At 42.0% G+C, this 22990-nt stretch overlaps 1 protein-coding gene across 1 annotated transcript; it reads left to right on the top strand.

Annotated features, from left to right (window-relative positions):
* The first annotated feature begins 10194 nt into the window (after positions 1 to 10194).
* Positions 10195 to 14244, top strand: LOC124677102. Its single transcript, XM_047213099.1, has 5 exons — positions 10195 to 10675; positions 10801 to 10885; positions 11780 to 11987; positions 13721 to 13792; positions 13880 to 14244. Exons 1-5 carry the CDS (start codon positions 10287 to 10289, stop codon positions 14068 to 14070), a joined length of 945 nt encoding a protein of 314 aa, XP_047069055.1. The 5' UTR covers positions 10195 to 10286; the 3' UTR covers positions 14071 to 14244.
* The last annotated feature ends 8746 nt before the right edge of the window (positions 14245 to 22990 follow it).

Genomic DNA, 22990 nt, shown 5'->3' with positions numbered 1-22990 from the left:
TGAGAGTCAGTTGCACCAAGAGGTACAGGGAGGAATTCCAACAAATAAAGAGGTCCAGAGAGATTACCAAGCCGCTCAAACTGGAACTTGTCACCTAGCGATGGTATCACATAGGCGCCCTTTAAAATGTCGTTTACAATCTGGAATGCATGCCTAGTAATTAGATATACAAGTACCATGGTGTAAATATGCTAGCTCACAGTAATATTTTGAGTCCTTAAGGCGAAAGTCAGTTCCAATGTAGACAGTTCTTGAGAAAGGAGCATGTAGATAGGTAGCGCATAACAAATTATGAAGCATGGACATAAGGTAAAATGTATAAAGAATCAAAATTAATCAACTAAATATTTCTGCTACTGTAAATTTTATTGTATTCTTCTGAATGTATTTTAAGCAAGTCGCTACATAACAACAAAACGTATTCTTCTAATCATATAGTGAACAAGAGAGGCACCTTGTAGTAGGATGAAGCTGTCATTAGCGGGAGCATCGAGGCCACTTTTTCCATCAAGGTCTATGACTTATCCATCCTTCAAGTTTACAACCTAATTTAGCAAATGGAAGCGAGCATCGGTTTAGTGGAAACTTCTAAAGACTGAAGCCATATAGTGGTTTGCACTTGCAACAAGAACAGAATGCCAAACCTATAGAGGATGCAGAATAAACATGGTTTGAGAAGCTGTTTTAAAAGGTTCCTCTCTGATATGATACTCAAGACGGCCATATAGTGGTTTGCACTTGCAGCAAGATTGCAAGGAAGCAATAAAGCAGAGCAATAGCAACAGGGTAAAAAAATACGGAGGTATCTCCACAATGGCTATAGTTGGTGCTCACATAGTAACCCAATAGGAAGAATATGAGATAGGTGAACTTTACTTAGATAACCAGCGCAAATATCCATGCCATATCCAGGTCATATCCAGGTCTATGGAGGCATACCCGTCGCTCATGGTTGGGCCACCAATTTCAGCGAGAGACAGCTCCACCTCGCTGCTCGGCTCTTCATCCGCATCATGCCACTGGCCGAGTTGCGGGAACAAAAACAACGACAAAGAAATAAGAGAGAAATAAAGTCAATATGATGAAGCTATATCTAAACATACACAATCAGAACGGAGCAAAATTTTAGAGCAATAGAAGGTAAGAATATCAAAAGTGATATCTACCTAACTTCGCTACAATGCAATATTTAGAGATTGTAAAGAATACCACATCGTAACATACATAGACAAAAATAGGTACTGGTTAAGCTAATACTAATATTGTTCTAAGTCTATTATAGTATAACACAACCGATAGAATTCCTGGGTACATTCTACGGCTTCCTTCAGCTTTTGCATAGCCAAAGTTTGTGGTACAACAATTTTGCAAAAAAAATTCAGCTTATGACAGAACCGTGGCTTAATTTTGACATGATAGTCCCCTCATTGTCTCTTAAGGCAGAACAAGCTATACTTACAACAGCGAATCAAAACATATGTAAACAATACCGGTGTACACAGAGGATACTCGACCAATAGTTTTTGCCATTCATAGAAACGAGATAAGAGTTCAAGTCTAGGAAATAGTCCGTGCCACGTATACAAATATGTAAGGTTGAGCCCATAGGCTGTGCGTATGATCTTGCCAGGGAATGATCCATGTTAGGTCCGCGCAACGGAGAACATACGTCGGTGGAAGCATAGAGGCGAGGAACCAAAGGCATCACTTTAGCTTGACTTTGTAGCACGAGTGCCCAAAGGGAGCAGAAGTGTGCGCCAAGGCGGTGAGCCGTATCCGTTAGCTCAACAAAGTAGTAAGGGAAGCACACTAAATACCATCGAACGTCGAGGTAGCGAAAAACAGTAAGATAACGATAAGCTCTCCACCCGGTACCCACAAGTTAAACTCGTAACAGGAATCATCGATGAAGATAGGGCCATACGGAGAAGTACCTTCTAGCTAGAGATAAGAACAAGGACAAAAAAAAATCAGTTTACCATAAGAAATTAGATTATACCTTATGTACATAGGCTGTCCACAAGAATGGTCATATTACCTTATAGTTCACGAGAGGTGGCATTACTTCTCCACGAAAAGCACCTTACCGTAATAGAAATCAAGCAACCATGCCGGTGACCGGATAGGCCATAGAAGACTGAAATGATCTGTTTAGATACCGTAGAACTAACTCTGGGGAGACCTTTTACTATGAACTCTTCTAAAAATCTGGGTGCGAGACATTACTATGCAGCTTTAACCTATTGCCTCACCACCGACGAGAAAAGGCCAACGACAAGTATAGATGAAGCTGACTTAAGGATATACGGTGTAGTCAACCATTAGTTCTTTTGTAGCAGAAAAGCCGAACAAAGTAATATCTATGTGCATTGATTAGAAGAAGAAAAATAAAATATAAATGGAAGCTGTGAGCGGATGAAGCAAATGCAATGTATTCAAAGAAAGAGAGGATAGCATGAAAATCAAATTTGCCAAAAACGGATAATAGACTGTGGGTGCGGCCTGTCATGCGCCAGCCGCAATGCCAGGAAAATATAGATGATTAAAAATATATTTATAATCATCAAGAAAAGCAGAAAATAAAATTAATAAAATTATGCTGCTAATATAAGAAAAGGAGTAGGCCTTACTACATATTAATCAAAACTTATAAATTAACCGGCACCGTGCATACTACCAAAGTACCAAGTACCGGCCCAATCTAAACCTATAAATTAACCGGTACCGTACCTACTACCAAGTACCGGTAAGGCCTACTCAGCTTGACACCCTTTGAAGGCGTCATTTTTACAGATGAACACCTGCTAGCTATTTTCCGTTGCAAACGCCTTGAAGCTTGATAAAATGCCGTTTCACACATTGCGTAAACATTGCAACATATATAAATAAGTTCATCTTCGTCTCTTTTAGTATGCACAGAAAGTATAAAACAGTACATTTATCTTCTTCCTTTTTTGCAATCTGCACATCATTTCCAATCCGTTTGGATTAAGACAGTGTGTTAACTTTTATAACATGTGGTTGCAGATCAACTGGTCAAGTATGGGTGAACTGCAAAACTGTAGTAGATGATAAGCAGGATTATATTCTGAAGAGCTTCTGAGGACACAAATTTAGGAACCTGGCAAACAAAACTGTCGGAGGGATGACCTCCGGTATAGCGAAGTCCTCGAGTTGATGGATCGCCAGGAGTTCGCGGATCAAGAAAAGAGACAAGAATGCAAAATAAATGAAGAAAAGAAGATAAAAGATAAAGAAAACAACCACGTGGGCCGGCTCCCACGCTCTACCCGGCCCGTTCTAGCTCCTGCCCCGTAGTTGGGCCAGCTTCCGACAGCCTCCCTTTGGATGCCTGGGAACCGAAGGACCTGCAACAGGTCATCAACAGCCTTGACGGAGAGCTGGTGGAAATTCTGCTGCCGACGGACACGTGGTTCATCATGGTAAAAGCATGGTTCAAATAGCCTGACATCATTCCATATTCATACAAAAGATTACCATCACGTACAAGGAAGCGACAACTAACCCACAAACACGATATCATCATCCATGTCGAGGAGGTGCTCGAGGCCAGCCATGGCATCATCGACTACATCCCACAAGTTAGCATGGTGGAAATTGTGCTATCCGAAGAGAGATGGTGGTATGAGATTTAGAGATTTTCACTCCTTTAACCTTGCTATGTTGGCTAAACAAGTATGGAGACTAGCCACTCACTGGCAACAGTTCTTCGCGCTAAATACTATCCCCAAGATGATATTTTAAAGGTGGGACCAACATTGGGATCTTCCTTTACTTGGCAAAGTATAGTGGCTGGAATTGCTACCTTCAAGCGAGGATATATATGGACGCCTGGAACTGGTGAAAATGTTAATATTTATTCCGATCCTTGGATACCGTCTAGCCACAATCGAAAAATCCCAACGCCCCGCGGAGGGAGGGTTTATACCAAGGTTTCAGAGCTGATCGACCCGATCTCAGGCTCCTAGGACTCAGGCCTTCTTAAATCCCTCTTCTATGATATTGACGTCAATCGAATTTTAGAGATACCACTCGACAACCAAGGATTTGATGACTTCATTGCATAGAATTATAATAAGAATGGATGCTTCTCGGTCCGATCTGGTTACCATCTTCAATGGAAACATGCTTTTGGTGGAAAAATAGCTCTTCGTGGTTATTCAGCATTGAATCGCGTATGGAAAGTGGTGTGGGGTCTGAAACTTCCAAGTAAAATTAAGAGCTTCTTATGGCGTGCATTGCACGGAGTAATCCCCCTTAAGTCTATTTAGCTGAATCGCCATATTGGCACCTCTGGCCAATGCCCGATTTGTATGCAAGAAGCTGAAGACATTAACCATCTCCTTTTCCGCTGCGCTACAACTAGGGAGCTATTTATGATATAACTGAGAATGCATTAACCACCGATCGATCAATCAGGATCTGCTGTCCTGTAATATCTCTTATAGGATGAAGTTAAGATGCTTCATGGAGTCGAGAATATTGGACAAAAGGAGACGATAGGTGTTGCTTGCTGGTACCTCTGGTGGATTCATCACCGACGTACACATGATGAATCTGTCCCCCCTATGTTCAAGTACAAAATGTCAATATTGTCTATTACATCAAATGCTTCAAAGGTGGGATCCAAGACAGCTACCCATCGGCAACGCTGGGAGAAACCAAATTCAAGACAAACCAAGGTAAACGTTGATGGCTCATTTCACCAAGATAATCATGCTGGTTCAGTGGCTGCCGTGATCCGAGACTCCAATGGCAATTTCCTAGAGGCATCTACAATTTTCCTACATAATGTAGCCTCGCCGGCGGTGGCGGAAGCACTGGCCATGCAAGAAGGGATGGCATTAGCTAATCGACTTAGATGTAAGGATGTGATAATGGAATCGGACTCCATTGAAACGGTTGAAGCTTGTTTAGGATAAGAAGCATGGTGAGGAGAATCTTCTGCTATTTTTGTTGATTGTGTGGATTTGACTTCTCTCATTGATAAGGTCTCCTTCAGGTTTTGTCCTAGAGAAGCCAATGAGGTGGCGCATGAACTAGGAACCTGGCTCCATGACTTGAAATTTGCCTAGACGAATCTCTAAACGACAGTGCTGGAACATCATAAATAATTGCGGACATCCATCGTGTAAAGAAACTCAAACGGGGGGGAATAGAATACGTAGTGGCCAAGTTTCTTAAGAAAAATAGGAGACAACATAGGGGCCAAGTTTCGAGAAAGAGGATAAGAACAACACAAACGCAGAGGCCAAGCCTAGAGAGAAAGAAGATAAGAACAACATACCTAATATGAAAACTGATTGGTTCGTTGCATGGAAAACAAAAGTTTTCTACCGTGAACATGAACAAAAACCAAGATCCAATCTAGGAAGAAGCAAGATCTAATCTACCAAGATCGAAGCAACGAGAAGATCATGAGACTAACCCTCGAAGATTCCAAAGCCTACGAGATTAGATCTCGTTGTTGATGTAGTCGATCGTTTGTGCTGCAATCCGGCAGCACTTCCGTACTCGGTCGTGCGTACGGTGTCAATGAAGCCCGTCCTCTCCCTGTTACAGCAGGTAGCGGAGGTGTGGTAGATCTCCTCGGAATCCCAGCAGCACGACGGCGTGGTGGTGGTGGTGGAGGAGAAAAGCTGCAGGGCTTCGCCTAAGCCGGAGCAGCTCTATGGAGGAGGAGAGGGGGCAGCCAGAGGTTGGTGTCTTGGGGTGGGTACGCCCCCTGCCCCCTCCCCTCTTTATACAGGGGGGATCGGTTGGGATGGCCCCCCAAGCCCATCTAGGGCTAGGGCCGGCGGCCAAGGGAGGGGGGAGTTTTCTTCCCCCCAAGTAGATCCCCCCTAGGGTTTTGGGGAAACCCTAAGGGGTTGGCCGGCTGGGCCTTGGGGGCATGTGCCCCTAGCCCATTAGGCTAGGGTGCATCCCCTCGACCCATGCTAGGCCTCCTAGGGTCGTGGGCCCACTGGTGGGACCTCTGGAACCTTCTAGAACCTTCCAGGTCTTTCACCGGAAAAATCCCGAACTTTTCCGAAACCTAGAAATCAACATCCCTTATATGAATCTTATTCCCCGGACCATTCCGGACCTCCTCGTGATGTCCTGGATCCCATCCGAGACTCCGAACAAACTTCGTCTCCATCTCCTATTCGGAATCTACTTATGCGACATCGAACCTTAAGCGCGTCACCCTACGGTTCGTGAACTATGCAGACATGGTCGAGACTCCTCTCCGAGCAATAACCAATAGCGGGATCTGGAGATCCATAATGGCTCCACACATTCAGCGATAACTTAGTGATCGATTGAACCATTTACATACGATACCGATTCCCTTTGTCACGCGATACTTTACTTGTCCGAGGTTCGATCATCGGTATCTCCATACCTACTTCAACCTCGTTACCGACAAGTACTCTTTACTCGTACCGTGGTATGTCATCTCTTGTGACCTAGTCACATGCTTGCAAGCTAATCAGACGACATTCCACTGAGAAGGCCCGGAGTATATCTATCTCGTCATCGGGATGGACAAATCCCACTCTTGATCCATATGCCTCAACTCACACTTTTCGAATACATAATCCCATCTTTATAACCACCCATTTACGCAATGGCCGGTGTTTGATATAATCAAAGCATCCTTCCGGTGTAAGTGATTTACATGATCTCATGGTCGAAGGACTAGGTAACTATGTATCGAAAGCTTATAGCAAGTTGAACTTAATGACTTGATCTCATGCTACGCTTATTTGGGTGTGTGTCCATTATATCATCCATCCAATGACATAACCTTGTTATTAACAACATCCAATGTTCATGATCACGAAACCATGATCATCTATTAATCAACAAGCTAGTTATACAAGAGGCTTACTAGGGATTTCTTGTTGTTTACATAACACAGATGTATCAATGTTTCGGTTAATACAATTATAGCATGGTATGTAAACATTTATCATAAACACAAAGATATTATAATAACCACTTTATTATTGCCTCTTGGGCATATCTCCAACAGATCTCCCACTTGCACTAGAGTCAATAATCTAGATTACATTGTAAGGTACCTAACACCCATGGCGTTCAGGTGTTGGTCATGCTTTGCCCTAGGGAGAGCTTTAGTCAACGGATCCGCCACATTCGGATCCGTGTGTACTTTGCAAATCTTTACTTCACCATCTTCGATGTACTCGCGAATCGAATGAAAACGCAGCTTGATATGCTTCAGCTTCTTGTGTGACCTTGGTTCTTGTGCATTGGCGATGGCACCCATGTTGTCACAATAGATGACTAATGGGTCCAATGCACTAGGAACCACACCAAACTCAACAATGAACCTCTTCATCCATACCTCTTCCGATGAAGCCTCCGAAGCCGCTAAGTATTCAGATTCAGTTGAAGACTTCGCCACCGTGCATTGCTTGGAACTCATCCAGCTTACTGCAGCACCATTCAAAATAAACACGTACCCATACTGAGACATAGAGTCATCAGGATCAGTGTTCCAACTTGCATCGGTGTAACTTGTTACAACGAGCTCTTGGTCACCTCCATAACAAAGAAACATATCCTTAGTCCTTTCCAAGTACTTCAGGATATTCTTGACCGCTGTCTAGTGTTCCATTCCTGGATCACTCTGATATCTGTTGGTCAAACTAACAGCATGCGCGATATCCGGTCTAGTACACAGCATGTCATACATGATAGAGCCTACTGCTGAGGCATAGGGGATCTTGTTCATCCTCTCTCTTTCTTCTGCCGTAGCCAGACCTTGAGTTTTACTCAAGACCTTACCTGGCAACATAGGCAAGAACCCTTTCTTGATTTCATCCATTCTAAACTTCTTTAGAATCTTGTCCAGGTATGTACTCTGTGAAAGCCCTATTAGGCGTCTTGATCTATCTCTATAAATCTTGATACCTAAAATGTACGCTGCTTCACCAAGGTCTTTCATTGAAAAACACTTATTCAAATAACCTTTAACACTGCTTAGTAGTTCTATGTCATTCCCAATCAATAATATGTCATGTACATATAATATTAGGAACGCTAGAGAGCTCCAACTCACTTTCTTGTAAACACGAGGCCTCACCATGAGTCTGTATAAACCCGAAGTCTTTGATTACCTTATCAAAGTGTCGGTTCCAACTTCGGGATGCTTGCTTCAGTCCATAAATGGAACGCTGAAGTTTGCATACCTTGTCAGCATTTTTAGGATCGACAAAACCTTTGGGTTGTACCATATACAACTCTTCCTCAATGTCACCATTAAGGAACGCCGTTTTGACATCCATCTACCAAATCTCATAATCAAAAAATGCAGCTACTGCTAACAAAATCCTCACAGACTTTAGCTTCGCTACTGGTGAGAAAGTCTTATCGTAGTCAACTCCTTGAATTTATCGGAAACCCTTTGCGACAAGTAGAGCTTTATAGACAGTAATATTACCATCAGCATCTGTTTTTCTTTTAAAGATCCATTTATTCTCGACAGCCTTGCGGCTATCGTGTAAGTCTACCAAAGTCCATACTTGGTTATCATACATGGATCCCATTTCGGATTTCATGGATTCATGCCATTTGTTGGAATCTGGGCTCATCATTGCTTCCTCATACGTCGCAGGGTCTTCATCATTGTTATCCACAATCATGACATTTAGACAGGGATCATACCAATCAGGAGTGTTACGCTCCCTCGTCGATCTGCGATGTTCAGTAGCTTCCTCGTTCAAAGTTTCATGATCATCATAATTTGCTTCCTCTCCTATCGGTGCAGGCTCTACGGGAACATCTTCCAGCACTGCGCTACTCTGATCTATGAGAGAAGGTTCAATAAACTCGTCGAGTTCTACTTTCCTTCCAGTCACTTCTTTAGTGAGAAACTCCTTCTCAAGAAAGGATCCGTTCTTGGCAACAAAGATTTTGCCTTCGGATCTGTGATAGAAAGTGTACCCTATTGTTTCTTTAGAGTATCCTATGAAGACACATTTCTCCGCTTTGGGTTCTAGCTTGTCAGGTTGTAACTTCTTTACATAAGCTTTGCAACCCCAAACTTTAAGGAACGACAGCTTAGGTTTCTTTCCAAACCATAATTCATACGGTGTCGTTTCAACGGATTTAGATGGTGCCATATTTAAAGTGAATGCGGCTGTCTCTAATGCATACCCCAAAACGATAATGGCAAATCGGTAAGAGACATCATAGATCGAACCATATCCAAGAGAGTTCGATTACGATGTTCGGACACACCATTGCGCTGTGGTGTTCCCGGCGGTGTCAACTGTGAAAGTATTCCGCATTTCTTTAAATGCGTGCCAAACTCATAACTCGAAATTTGATTAGATTTGAAACTTGTCCAGATTCGAAATTTAGCACCACCGGGAGGTGCTTTCCGTGTGGCATATAGCACCACCGGGAGGTGCTTTCTGCCGACCTGGTCGGCGGAAACAAGCCACCGCACACCCACGGGCAGGCAGCAGTTTCATGGGCCGCGGCCCATCAGGTACACCTTTTCTTTCCTTTGTTTTGTTTTTGCATTTTTAAATCTCAACGTTTTTTGGAAAACCAAAATAACTTTTGAGGTTTCTTAAAAAAATATTTGAACGTTTTTCAAATCTGAATAAATTCAAAATTTAAACAGTTTTCAAAATATAGATAATTTTAAATCTCGAACATTTTTTAAAATTTGAACAGATTTGAAAAGTGAACAAATTTCAGATTTTGAACAGATTTCAAAATTTAAAGGAATTTCTAAATTTGAACGAATATCGATTTTTCCCCAAAAAAATTGAACATTTTTCAAAAATGAACATATTTTAAATTTGAACATTTTTCGATTATGAATATTTTTCGGATACGAACAATTTTTAGCTTTGAAAAAACAGAAAAGTGGGCCAGAAGAAAAAAGAAGAAAAAACAGAAACAGAAAACGAAAACGAAAAAAAGAAGAAAAAGGTGAAAAGTGGGCCAGGCCCAATACCCAAGCAGGGTGTGCGGTGCCTGGTAGGCACCGACCTGGTCAGTGTATAGGATTTCCCGCACCACCGGCATCCGTCTCACCGTAAAGTGGGCTGGTGACGCCGCATCTGCACGATCGTAATCGTTAACGGCCCATGGCTTCTATATTGCCGGGAAGTTGTGGATATCCAACGCATTACCCTCCCACTTGTCCCACGGCCCGGACAGGTAGAGACACACGGAATCGGGTGTCAATTTAGGGCGGAAGGCAACCCTAACCAAGTGGGGATCGGATCGTCGCCGCCATGGACGAGAAGGAGGAGGAGACTCGACGCCTCGTCGGAGTCGGTCCAACGACGCCGGTGTTCTATAAATCAGATACGCGTGCTAGGGAGAAGGAGAAGGAGAAGTTGACGGAGGGGAAGATGGAGAGGGCGAAAGCGAAGGCGGAAAGGCTGCGGAGCTCCAAGGCGATGAGGAAGGCCTACTACTGCACCGAATCTACTGAGGAGGTGGCTCGTCCCCTCCATGAACGCAAACCAGTGGTTGGGTACCCCATTCCGTTTGTTCTGGCGGATGAGACGGCGCCTCGCCGCTCATGCAACTGGCTGCGGCTGCTGCCCTTCCCCCGACCGGATCCCGAGCCCATCCGTTCCGCTAAGGCGTTGAAAGCTCAGTATGACGAGTTCATCAGGTAATAGTCCGGCCCCTCCGTCCAATTCGATGGATTCATTCCCCCTCCCCCTCCCCCTCCCTCCCTGTTGGGTTCAGTATTTTCCTAGTGCTATTTCATTGATCCGTGTACATCTTCTATGTTAGGTGGAAGATGCCACGCTCGCAAGTCAGAGCTATGAATCACAAGATTGTGCTACAATGCCTCGAGTGGTACAACTCCAAGCATCCGGTGATACGTTCTTCCTTACTTGATCAATTTTTTCTGGCAATTAGCTGCAGTCAAATCTTAATAAAATTTGATCACTTGGAAATTATATTAGTGGGTTTGTCATGAAAAATTAATCTCTATAATTACATTTTAAGTAGATCTCACTCAGCGATAACGACAGCATATGTGTGTAACTCTCTATAGGATTTCCTTGATGGCATCTGTCAGTTTACTACTTGGATAAAATTTTGAATGTTAGCCAATTTAGAATCAGTCAAGTGTTAATTAGAGATACTCCCAAAATTAACTTTGATTCTTGATCATGTTTCTTTGTCGCTGATTGTCCAGCCTGAACTATGTCTCAACTTTATTTATGAGCATCTATAGTTTGCTTCAAACAGTGACCGGCGGTATCCAAGAAATAAAAGTACAAAATTAATTTTGCTCGGAATATCTCATATCTATAACAGTATTGTTTTACCAAGACATGTATATAACCGACCATCATGATATACTAGTTTTCACCAATCTGGACGATAAAGTAAACTAGTAGCTTAACAACCAAAACGAATTAAATTGAACAAGAAAAACGTCGAAAATAGTACTCCCTCTGGTTCAGTTTAACATTTAAGAAAAACTTTGACCATTAATTTGGTCAACAAAATATTAATCATATGTCCCAAAAGTTATTAGATTCATAATCAAAAGAAGTTTCCAATGGTATAATTTTTGTGACTTATAATTCATATTTTTCCTTGACCAAATTAACTGTCAAAGTTTTTATTAAACTACGCTCACAGCACGCCTGCTATCTGTACCAGATTGAGACACAGTAGTAATTAGGTAACTCAGTCATTGATGCTTCTTTGTTTTGTTTTACCTTGCTAACTGTACCAATGCTCTTTGGATGATCAGGATGATGAGTACGAACCTGCCCCTGGTGTTGTGACCAGATGCAGTGAATATAACAAGTCACTTATATGGACTCATGGCAACTTTGTGGCTCGTCGGAAGGACTCTAGCTGCCTCCCATTCCTGCCTGCTCCACGAACTCTCTTCTTTTTTGAGCTCGTTGATAGAGATGGAGACGGTGTCGATGAAGTTAACGCATGCACCCCTATAGGTTTGCACCTACTTGCTAGCAGCTTGATGCTCCCTTACCTCTCTGTTGTCATGACCTGCATACACATATGTTATTCTCTTTTGTCATTGCAAAGCATATGTACTTCAAATAAACATTAGGTTTTCATCAAAAGACATGCCATCATGTAGAGAAATCTACTACCAGATCCCCGACATTTCACCATAATAGACAGCATACCACTCTACAATGGAAGTGCTCTGGACAGACCAACTGTTTCAAACTTCTTTAGGTGGTCTTTTGGCCCTGTATATTTGAGATATTCATGATCCAGGTACAAGAGGAGTAACACATGCTTTTATGAGCACGGTAGATTATGTGCATTTGGCAATAAGACAGTACACATTATGGCAAAATGAGTTCTTCCCAATCTTTTTTTGTTCTCCACATTTCCCTTACGTACTCTGGTCCATAGATTGCCTTTTAGACTCAATCACTAATTACCTCAATATTTGAAAGCAAACAATGTTTTAAGCATGATTTTTGAGTCGCCGAGTCAAGTCAAGTCGCCAAGGCTGAGACTCGTGACTTGCTGACTTGACTCAGCGACTAGGGCTTGTATAGTCGTCCCAAGTCGCCTGCAGTAAACGACCAAAAATACTCCCATTCGCACAGCCCATTAAGGCCACATGAGCAAAATTGGCCCGGTCATCTATCCCAGCCAGGCTGACCAGGCCCAGCACAGCCCAGCTAACAACTCCCGGCCTCACCTCTCGCTTAACCTAGCAGTTACGTGAATCCTCCAAGCGTCGCCAGCCGCACTCAGGCACGCAAGCTCGCTCTCCCCTCTCCCTCTTCTTCCTCTGCGACGCCGGCGAGGAGCAGCGGCGACCGGCGGCGGACGGCGGCGGCTCGAGCCTCTCCTCCTGAGCTCTGCCCTTTCTTTCCCATCCCATCCCCTTCTCTCTGAAATACCGACACAGGGAGTGATCCCCCACAAAAAAAATTTGGCTGACAAACAGGGACGACCGGCGACTATTCCCCGCCGTCGTATAGTCGCTGTATAGTCGCCGGCGAGCCAGGAAGTCGCGCGACTCGCTCGCTGAGTCAAGTCGCTAGTGCGGCTCGTCCATGGCAGAACGACTTGGCGATTAGTCGGCGATTAGTCGGCAATTAGTCGCCGACTCAAAAATCATGGTTTTAAGTAATAAATGCACTATAAATTTCTTTCTTGCTTGATCCAATTTTTTTTGTTATTCTCACCCTGCCTACTGTAAGTTGTAAGTCTCGTTAATTGCCTCAGCGAACATAGGTTTCATACATGTTAGTTCCATCTTATACCTTGCCATGTCCTTCCGGTCTGAATTGCCTACTTTCTGTCTGGATACTCTAGCTTCTATAGCAGCGCCATCCTCTCGAGTCTGAAGTCCCATCCTTATATTGCGTTGCTGTCCCTCTTTAACTGTTGGTATTTTCCAATTCTCTCGCTGCGTTGGGCAAAGGATTACGAAGTTGCCGTGTAATTTCCTTGGAAACAAGAGAAAGGAATATGACTGACATTTGAAAAGACACTGCTGCTCTTTTATTACACTTTCTACACAACCCAAGCTCCTAGTACGATGACCTAAGCTATACCGATATTCAACAAAAGTTGTTGCATATTGATGAACCTGATTTCTTTAAGCTGCTTGTTTTAAAAAATAGATAAGTAAGAGTTGTTTGCTATTATAGCACGTTCTTGAGTGAATAAGGTCTACTTATTCTTTTGTTTTCAGATGAACCAGTTACTGAAGCCTACACTTTCCTTGGTTTCCCTCTTGGGTGGGGTACTCGTCGTCATGGTGGAGGTCTCTCTCTCTCTCTCTCTGCACTTTTAAATTGCTATCATACATTTTTCTTTTGTTGCCTGACCTTTTTATTTTTATTTTGTTTAGCCGATTGCGTTTGCAAGACATGCTACCGTCAATTTCATGTTCCACATATTGGTCTGAAGAGGACTTGTGCATGTGGAGATGGCAAGGTGGAGAGTGTATGTAAAATGTGCTACCTTGACTCTGATGTGCTGCACCCAATCAGAGGAGGATTCACTTTCGGCCAAGAGAACTTTGCCAAGCTTCGTTTGTAGAGCGATATGGGACATGCCGGCTCGAATGCCCTATGTAATTTATGTCGTAGTATGGTGAGGTCGTCTACTTTGAACTTGGAAACTTTGCCAATCATGGTTTGTAAGTTGTTATCCTTGTTACTGTTACTAACTTGCTTCAAGACATGCGAGAATAAAAATCTGTCTTTGATGCTATATCACCTTATTTGCCTAAGCTTTAGAGAATATTTTACATATTATTATGCTACTTAAGGCTGGTCATAGTGGGAAGTAACTTAGACTAGTAACATATGTCATGTTACTAGTCTAGGTTACTACCTTCGTAGTGGGTGGTAACTTATATGTGGTGTCATGCATTGTATTATTTATTATGTTGTAGACTCATTTTGCCTTGAGATGTGATGTTATGGTAACATAGATAGTTACCATCTCACTCTCTTTCTTTATTTATTAGCCATGTCATCAAAATGCCTTGAGATGTGTGATGTTACTAGCTATGTTACTTTCACTATGAGCTGTCTAAGAATGCCTAACTGCTAAAAAGTGCTCCGATGCTGTTTGTTCGTTCCTGCGCTAGTTGTCATGATAACCTTTCACCATCTTTCGCCTGGACCCCACCTGGCTGTTTGTTGCGAGGTGGACCCCTTCCTCTCTTTCCCTATTTCCATTCCCAATTCACTTGTCAAATCAAATCGTGCTAGGGTTTTGTGGAGAAATTAATGAGGCGAGCGATGTGTCGAGCTCATTGCCGCTGGAGAGGGAGATACGCGGGAGTGCGCCAAGCTTGTCGTTGAAGCTGGAGAGGGAGATGCGCGGGAGTGCGCCAAGCTTGTTGCCGGAGCGAGCTGCGCACGCGGGGAGCACGACGACGGAGGGGCGCCTACGCGCGATGGCGGGTGCTCGGCAGGGAGAGACCAATGCTCTGAGTTTGCTTGTGTTCGGCCATGGCTGCCAACGAGGAGAAGGCACGCACGCCAGGTTCGTCGCCGCCCGCGTCCTCGAGCACTATGTCCACGTCGAGCCATGGAGCTACGGCGGCGACGAGGAGCCCTACCACCTCCACTTGCATAGGTCACTCCAGTCGTTGGCATATCATCATCAAGAGGTGGTATACGATAGTTGAAGTGAGCAATAGGGGCCATCTCAGGCGGATCCTCTGGCAACTCGAGTCCACGAGCACGGAAGTCCTCTAGAATGAGCTCATGGTTGCTTTGAGCCAACCGAAGAGCCTTGGAGTTCACAATATAGGAGTGCTTGCACATTTGAAACAGAGACTTGAAGAACTTGGCAGCCCTCTTCTTGGGCTTCACAGAGCTGGAGCTAGAGGCCATCAAGGGGTCATTGACCAATCTTGAATCCCTTCGGTGGAGATGCTCCAAACGATGATAGGAGCAAGTGGAGTGGATGGATCTGGAGTTCCAAGGGTTGAATCAACCACTTGGAGGTGAGGAAGGTGTGGCAATGGTGGCTATGGTGGAGATATGAGATGGGGAAGAAGGGGATCCAAAGGGTATCCCTAACTTCCCAGGGGGTAAATACCCCTTTTGTCCCGCACGAACCCGATACTCAGCCCGATAGCACCGGACCACCTGCCGACCAAGTCGGTACACAGCCCGGTGGGCCGGGCTGACTGCCGGAAATTTCGGTAGCAGCACCCGGTCTGCCAGGTCAGATACCGAAACTACGAAATGACCTCATTTTGCTAGAATTTCAAGATGGGCATGCACATACATAGATGAAGGATAGAGTAGGTTTGATTAGAGGAAGCTTTAGATTCTATACATGCTCATTGGTCAAAAGAGAGAATCAAATAACAACAATGAGCATGGTTTCGAATTGAGCATAAACCAAAGAGATAAGATATGTCACTTAAGATCAAATGGCCTCAAAAGATGAGTAGGCTAAGATGCATAAGAGGCAAATAAAAGGGCGGGGGATTTCCCCCCCTTATGTGAAAGCGCAAATGTCATGAGACCTCGAACATGCTTGGGTCCATATTTTGACATTGGTTCTATTAATGTTGCACACATAGGTATGCATCATACCAAGACATGGTAAGATGACTATACCCATATGTGATGCACCTCTAAGCTAGATAGCAAGATAAATGCAAGAATATAGTGCAAGAAGTTGTTCAATCTAAGTTGTTAGGATCAAGAATACCAAGTTCTCCTCTCAAGTTTACAAACCGGGCTTCATCCAAAGGCTTAGTGAAAATATCCGCCAATTGGTATGTTGTTCCCACATGAGTGAGATTAATGGCCCCATTGGCAACATGATCACGAAGGAAGTGATGGCGAATGTCAATGTGTTTTGTGCGGCAATGTTGAACTGTAATATCCCAGTATTTGGGGTTAAAAAAATAGAGGAAACAGATGTGTGCATTGCATTCATGCATAGAAAATCCGGGGAATTTTCGCGCTTTAAAGTAAAACGATCCACGATAACTGAAGTTTGACTTGACCTTGGTGGAATGGAAGTAGCTCATCAAGTCAAGCGCTATAAACCTCAATGTGACTTTGCTAAAACCTTGTTTTGGGTAGAGATGATTTGATCTAAGGGGTTAGATCAAATGGAAATAAAACCAACACAACAACACTATAATCAATGATCAATTACTTGATCTTATCAAAGATCATAACATGGTATTCCTTGCCATAACATATGAACATCTATTCAACTACAAATCAAGTAACAATAAAATGAAGGAACTAATCTTAACTTATCCTTTCCATGTCTTAAACTAATCCATGTTCCTACCATGAATCTCATGGTAATCATTCCACCTCATTCTTGGATTCATGACAAGGATATCAACATTAGTATTGTTTTCTAATTTCCTTATTCTATTCTTCTGAATCCAAATTAATATATGTCAAAACCTAGAGAAGAGAGAGTATTATTTAGAGAAGCAATGTCAACTTTGAGCTAAATCTTGGATCTATATCCATATGCTCAAATCATCATCTTTAGAAAGAACCCTAGGATATTATTCAAGACATTTCCTAGAGAGAGGAACCATCTATGTTAACCATAGGTATTGATGATCACATCATTATCTTTGGAGCATAACCTTGAGATATTATCCAAGACATTCCCAAGTGAGAGAAACCATTGATGTCAACCTTAGCCTTACCTATTTAAGAACCAAGGACTAAACTTGAACTAAAGTATTAGGAGATAAACCATTTCACCATGGAGTGGTGAGATGATCTAGTATCAAATGGAATAAACCATATCCATGAGTTGATGAAGTAAGGAAGAGACTAATCCAATTAAGCTAGACAAATGGAACCTTAGCCTAGATATCTAAAGAGATCTTGTGAGTACACCATAAACCCTAGAATAACTATTCCTATATAAGAGAGCTCGAGCTATGGTGTTACACTCAAGTTAGTTGAGGCAACACTTGGATTTGAGGGAGAGGACTATTCATATAACCAAATGATTAAATCATCATTCCTTGAGAAGAACTCTAAGTGAATATCTCAGGCATTCTCCTGGGATATAAACTATCGAGGCAACCATAGCTATGTCCATCCAAGAAAGTATAAAAGAAGTACTATACCCTAGTTGATCAAGACAATACTTGGTATTGGAGATGAGAAACCCATTCCATTAGAAATACTTTAGGAAGCCAAACCCTTGATCATTATAAATTGAGTAATGATCATAAACCCTTAGGTCTAGAATGAGTGTGATGAGAGGAAGACAATGAGGAGAGGTTAGAGAAGAGTAAGTTGATCATGTTTAATGCATGATCATGCTTTGGAAAGATATAATTACCAGTTAAACCTTAGTGGATTGAGCAGATATAATCCAGCACATGAAATCATAGGGATATCAGTAGCAACCCTAAAACCAGTCCTAAGATCATGAGTAGAAAAAGAATGGCATTACACTAAAACCTTGCCTAGTCAAGCTTTGTGAGAACTTTAATAATACTTTGAAATAATATCCTATCAATAGTGAGGAGAAACTAAACCCTAGCTAGTTCATTATGGTATCCATCCATATCTATAACCTAGGCCTATATCCCAATCTTAGTTTGTGGAACACTTGTGTGATCACAACTAAAACCTAATCAAGCCATAATTGAGTTTCAACACATGTGTCAACAGGTAAACATAAATAAAACTCTAGAATTGCACTCTAATTAAATCCTATGTTCAATTATGGAACATAAGATGAACCTAGTGCTAAATCCTATAATTAAACCCATGTGTGGTGATCAACCACTTATCGTCATAAACCAAAACCAAACCATGATGAGAATAATGTCCACTCTAGGTATTTCAAGCTAGATTAAATATAATAACAGTAGTAAACTTGGAATAGATTTAACTTAAGCCCCAATTCCTTATCAGATAAATGAGCACATAAAATAATGTCATGGGATCAATTTCTTAAGTAAGAAACTAAACAATAAGCTATGCTTTGTAAATTGTTTATTACAAAGTAATAAAAATAAAAACTTAACTACCAATAAATACTTAGAAGAGCCTCTTTAAAAATAATTTGAACCATCCCAAGTTGTTATTAGAATCATGACTCTCAATTAAAATGCCTAGTTCCAAATTCCAATAATATTCATAACCAAAGGTATTAATGCAAATATACATGAAATATCCTAGTATCTTATATTGGCTATAATAATACATTGGTGGGTTCCAAAGGGTACACACGGTTTAAATTTTGTAAAACAAATGGAAATTCAAATGTGAATTTAAATCAACAAAATAGAAAATAGAAAAAGAAAACTGATAAAAGAAAAGGAAGAAACAGGCTTACCTGGCTGCAGCAGACCAGCTGCCAAACCCACTAGCACAACCCAGCAGCAGCCTGTACCCGCCTAGGAGAAGCCCACCAAGCCAGCCCAACATAAGTCCACGTGATTCACGGATAAGATCGAAGACGAAGTTCTCGTCTTCGTCTTAGCCACCGTCGGCGCATAGGAGAACGCCACCGCGGCGAGAACACCACGTCCCGGCCGCCATTGTGGACCGCGCGACCGTCGACGACCGCCCTCGACCCTATAAATACCCGGTCGAAGCCTCCCTCGCTCGCGTTATTTCCCCCCCTAATTTCTCAAACCCTAGCTCGCCCCGGTTACCTTCATTGCCGCCGTTCGAAGCCTCCCCAAGCCTCGCCGTAGACGCCATTGTGATCGTCGTCCTCGACAAGCCCACCGTGCAAGAGGAATCGAGCCAGGAAGCTCTCAGTCGCCGGAGAATCGTCGTTCCCTTTCGTCGGTACCTCACAGAAAATTGGACCACGTCGTCACCACCGTCGACAATCGCCGCCGTCGAGCCTTCCCTAAGCATCACTGTGAGCTTTTGCTTCTCTGGAGCCCTTTATCTTCTCTTAGCATCCACCGTAGCATGCTAGCGTCGTCCACCGCCGCAGTCGGAGCTCGCCAAAGCCACTCCGGTGACCTTTTCGAGGGGGCGCCGCTACCTTATGGTTCAGCGCGTTGCCCTGAGTCGAGCCAGCACACGTGCGCGTCCGCTGGAATAGCCTATCGTCGGCGACCATCGCCAACTGCCCGCCGGTCACCGTGTGCATCGCCACGCCAACAATTTTGACACAGTCAAAGTTTGCATGGCAGATGAGGTGGACACGACCCCACCTGTTTGTGTCTGTGGGTAGCAACAGTCCGGGTGCGTTTAGCCGTTTCTTTTAGTTTAATTCAAATTCAATAGTAACTGAAAGTTTGAATGAATATGAAAAATTCATCTTAGCTCAGAAAAATTCAAATGAGATATTAAAATGTTCAGAAAAATAAACTCTATTCAATAAAAATATAATATGCAATATTAATTTTAAATAAAATTTTAATTATTTAACCATTATTATTTAAGCCTTTTCTTTTAATCCTAAATTCAATTATAATTCAATAATTAGGAAAACTATCTAAAATAAATAAAAACCAGTAAGTAAATAAAGAACACATTAAAACTAATTTTTTTTATTTGGTATCTTATTAAATCCTTATTAGAGGGATTTAAAACCTAAATAATCATTATCTTAATTATTAGATTGTATAAAAATAATAAAAAGCCAAATCCAATATTATTTTTATTTCAAAGTTATTAATAACTTGAAACTTATAATAAAGTTATTAATTTAAGAACCACATGATAGATATGAAACCCTAGTTCCATTATACATAAAGTTGTAGTTTCAGAATCCCATGTGAAACCCTAAAAACCCTAATTCAATTGTGAACTAAAACCCTAACCCTATTATTTTATGTGAACCCTAATTTGCTTCTAACCTAAACCCTAGGTTATAAAATAGGATCATAGTAATTTCTTTTAACTTATAGCTCCATAATTAGCAGCTAAATGCATACCCATGTTCACATAAAATATAGGAACCCTCTTGATAATAAATTGGTATTCCATGTGTTCATCCTAATAAAACCTAAAAGATCAAGTAGGGCCACTTATAAATATAAACCCTAGTTCCTATTCTCTGAGTCATCATCCTTAATGATCCATATTTAGCATCACACCATTGTGATGAACCCTAGTAGCAACCATGCCCCATATTGTGCATCATATATCACACACACTAAACCCTACTAGTGTTAGACATTTATGAACCATCCTATTTAGGAACTAACTATTCCTTACTTAGTGGATCCAATAGCAAACCCTAGACAACCTAAGCCTTAATTAAAATACTTCTTATTACTTAAGAAGTATGTTCTTCAAAAGTTATTCTTTTGAAGAAGATAGGGAGTAGCCATCAACCCTACCTAATAGGATCTATAAACCCTAGCTAGCTAGCACCAGTAAGATATAACCAACCATGTTAGCCACCATTTATAATCAATTGTTTAATATACCCTTGTTTAACTAAACCGTACAAACTTTAGATACTGATGAATCCAACTTGGTTGTGATCCATCTAATCATTACTCCAGAAACTAATTAGAACCATAGTAAACCATAGAACTCCACAACCCTAATTATCATACTTGTTCTTTTTTAAAGAACATGTTCTTCAAAAGTTATTCTTTTGAAGTATATGATAAGTAATCATTAACCATGCCATATAGTACTAAAACCAACAACTATTCATTACATGTTAGGATTATACCAAATCTTATTGTTGTGTGCTATTAATATTATTGTTGTGATGTATTGCACTACTTGTTTATGATACCAGGTAATCAACCTTTAATAAAAACCTTGTTTGAGAACCATCTCTAAAAGTGCAACACACCCTAAAGCAATCATACCAACTCACTGATCCTAAATCATCGGGGTTAGGTCACGCTTAGAGCGATTGCATCTTATACTTATGCATTATTGCATCCTTGCCAATCTTTTAAACATCGTCCTTTACCGGACGATGATGGTATTACAAAGTTTGGAGTTATTGCGTATCGAAGACCTTGCTCGCATAATCTTGCAGTCAAGAAAGGCAAGTTCATCGCTTGCTCATGTCAATTTGAGTATTTTTATCAAATTACTTGCAAAGTACTATAATTATCACTCTTGCATGAAAAAGCAAAAATACTATTTTCATAACTATGAATATGACTATGTGGTGGGCAATGGAACCATGCTTGTGCCGTAAGACCCATGTTAACCATAAGATCTGGAGTGGGACGGAGTAGTAAGTTGTGTTTCTTCCTCTCGTTCATCAACGGATGCACTTACCGTAGTCACTTGAATCCCGATGGACAAGCGGAGTGGTTGGGGAGCCCTAAGTCCCCACGGTAATGCGGTCTATGATGGGTTGCAACGACCGACGAAGGTATCGGGTCGAGAAACCTGATAGTAGTCGTGGTCGGATGGTATCTTATGGATACGCTGGCCGGCGAGGACCCAAGGTCGGAATTGCAACAAAGGGTGAGTGTTCGGGGTCGCGGAGGAACACAATGATTGGCTAGGACCTTATACCTGGCCCCATACCAAGGAAGTATGGACGAGCACGCGACTCGGTTGTGCAAAAAGGTTAAGATCTCTTATGGGTAAAGCAACACACCTCTCGCGAGTGTATCAAATCGTGACCTGTCACTCCCTGTTACGGGTTATGGAATTGCGAACGCGGCCGGAAAGGAACTCCATGAAGTTCTAGTAAACCGGTGAAGGCTGACGGACATAGCTCTTCTGAATAAAAGCAACCTTTTGAAGAAATGATTACAACAACCTGCAATGCCTATGACTTTCTGGTCTATGGCTGTAGCTAGTGCATTAAACACCTCTTTCCTATAATGAACTTGTTGAGAACGCTCGTACTACTCATCCCAACTTAAATCCCCTGCTTACATATGGAGGCATCGAAGGAGGATCTGAAGTGCAACTCGAAGGCCGAGGAGTCAACAACTACTTCAAGGGACGAGGACCCGGTCAGAAGAGTCAAATACCACATCCAACAAGGAGAAAACCTAGATTAGCAATTGAAGGGAACTAGCTTCCTAAACCTAGCTCCTATTTAGCTAGAACCCAATCATAGACTCTATAGCTAGTCAAATCCTCTATAGATAGAGTTCGTGATAGGATTAGACTACGAGTCGTTCTTCTGGAGTTTATTTGCAGTTTTACCTCATTGTAAAGTAGGAGGTTGTGCTGATCTTCTGTAACAGAGTCTGTGTGTAATTCTATATACATGCCTTGGACCCGCATACGTTTCTGTTGTACCACTCTGAGCGATGTAATACTTGTGTAATGGTGTTTCATTGGTGTTATGTCAACGACTTGCATACTACACCATGCAGTGGTATGCTGGGTCACCACAGTTGGTATCAGAGCATATGCTTTGACCCTAGGATTAAAACCCTTTAAATAAAACCTATAGGTTTTGGTAGTGTCTATAGGAAATTGTCTTAGATAAACCAAATTCTTTTTATGACTTGAGATGGGTATTCACTTGAAAATAATCCTGACACATTTGAGTCAACCCTTCTTACCTATATTTCCTAAGT

Source organism: Lolium rigidum, chromosome 7, assembly GCF_022539505.1.
Source record: "Lolium rigidum isolate FL_2022 chromosome 7, APGP_CSIRO_Lrig_0.1, whole genome shotgun sequence".
Classification (NCBI taxonomy): domain Eukaryota; kingdom Viridiplantae; phylum Streptophyta; class Magnoliopsida; order Poales; family Poaceae; genus Lolium; species Lolium rigidum.
This window is presented reverse-complemented; position numbering and strand designations above follow the sequence as displayed.

Excerpts from the sequence above, each read along its gene's own strand:
- LOC124677102 (XM_047213099.1), top strand. The coding sequence starts at position 10,287 with ATGGACGAGAAGGAGGAGGAGACTCGACGCCTCGTCGGAGTCGGTCCA. Across the intron at positions 10,886-11,779 it reads GGTACAACTCCAAGCATCCG|GATGATGAGTACGAACCTGC; the intron begins GTGATACGTTCT and ends TTGGATGATCAG. Across the intron at positions 11,988-13,720 it reads TAACGCATGCACCCCTATAG|ATGAACCAGTTACTGAAGCC; the intron begins GTTTGCACCTAC and ends TTTTGTTTTCAG.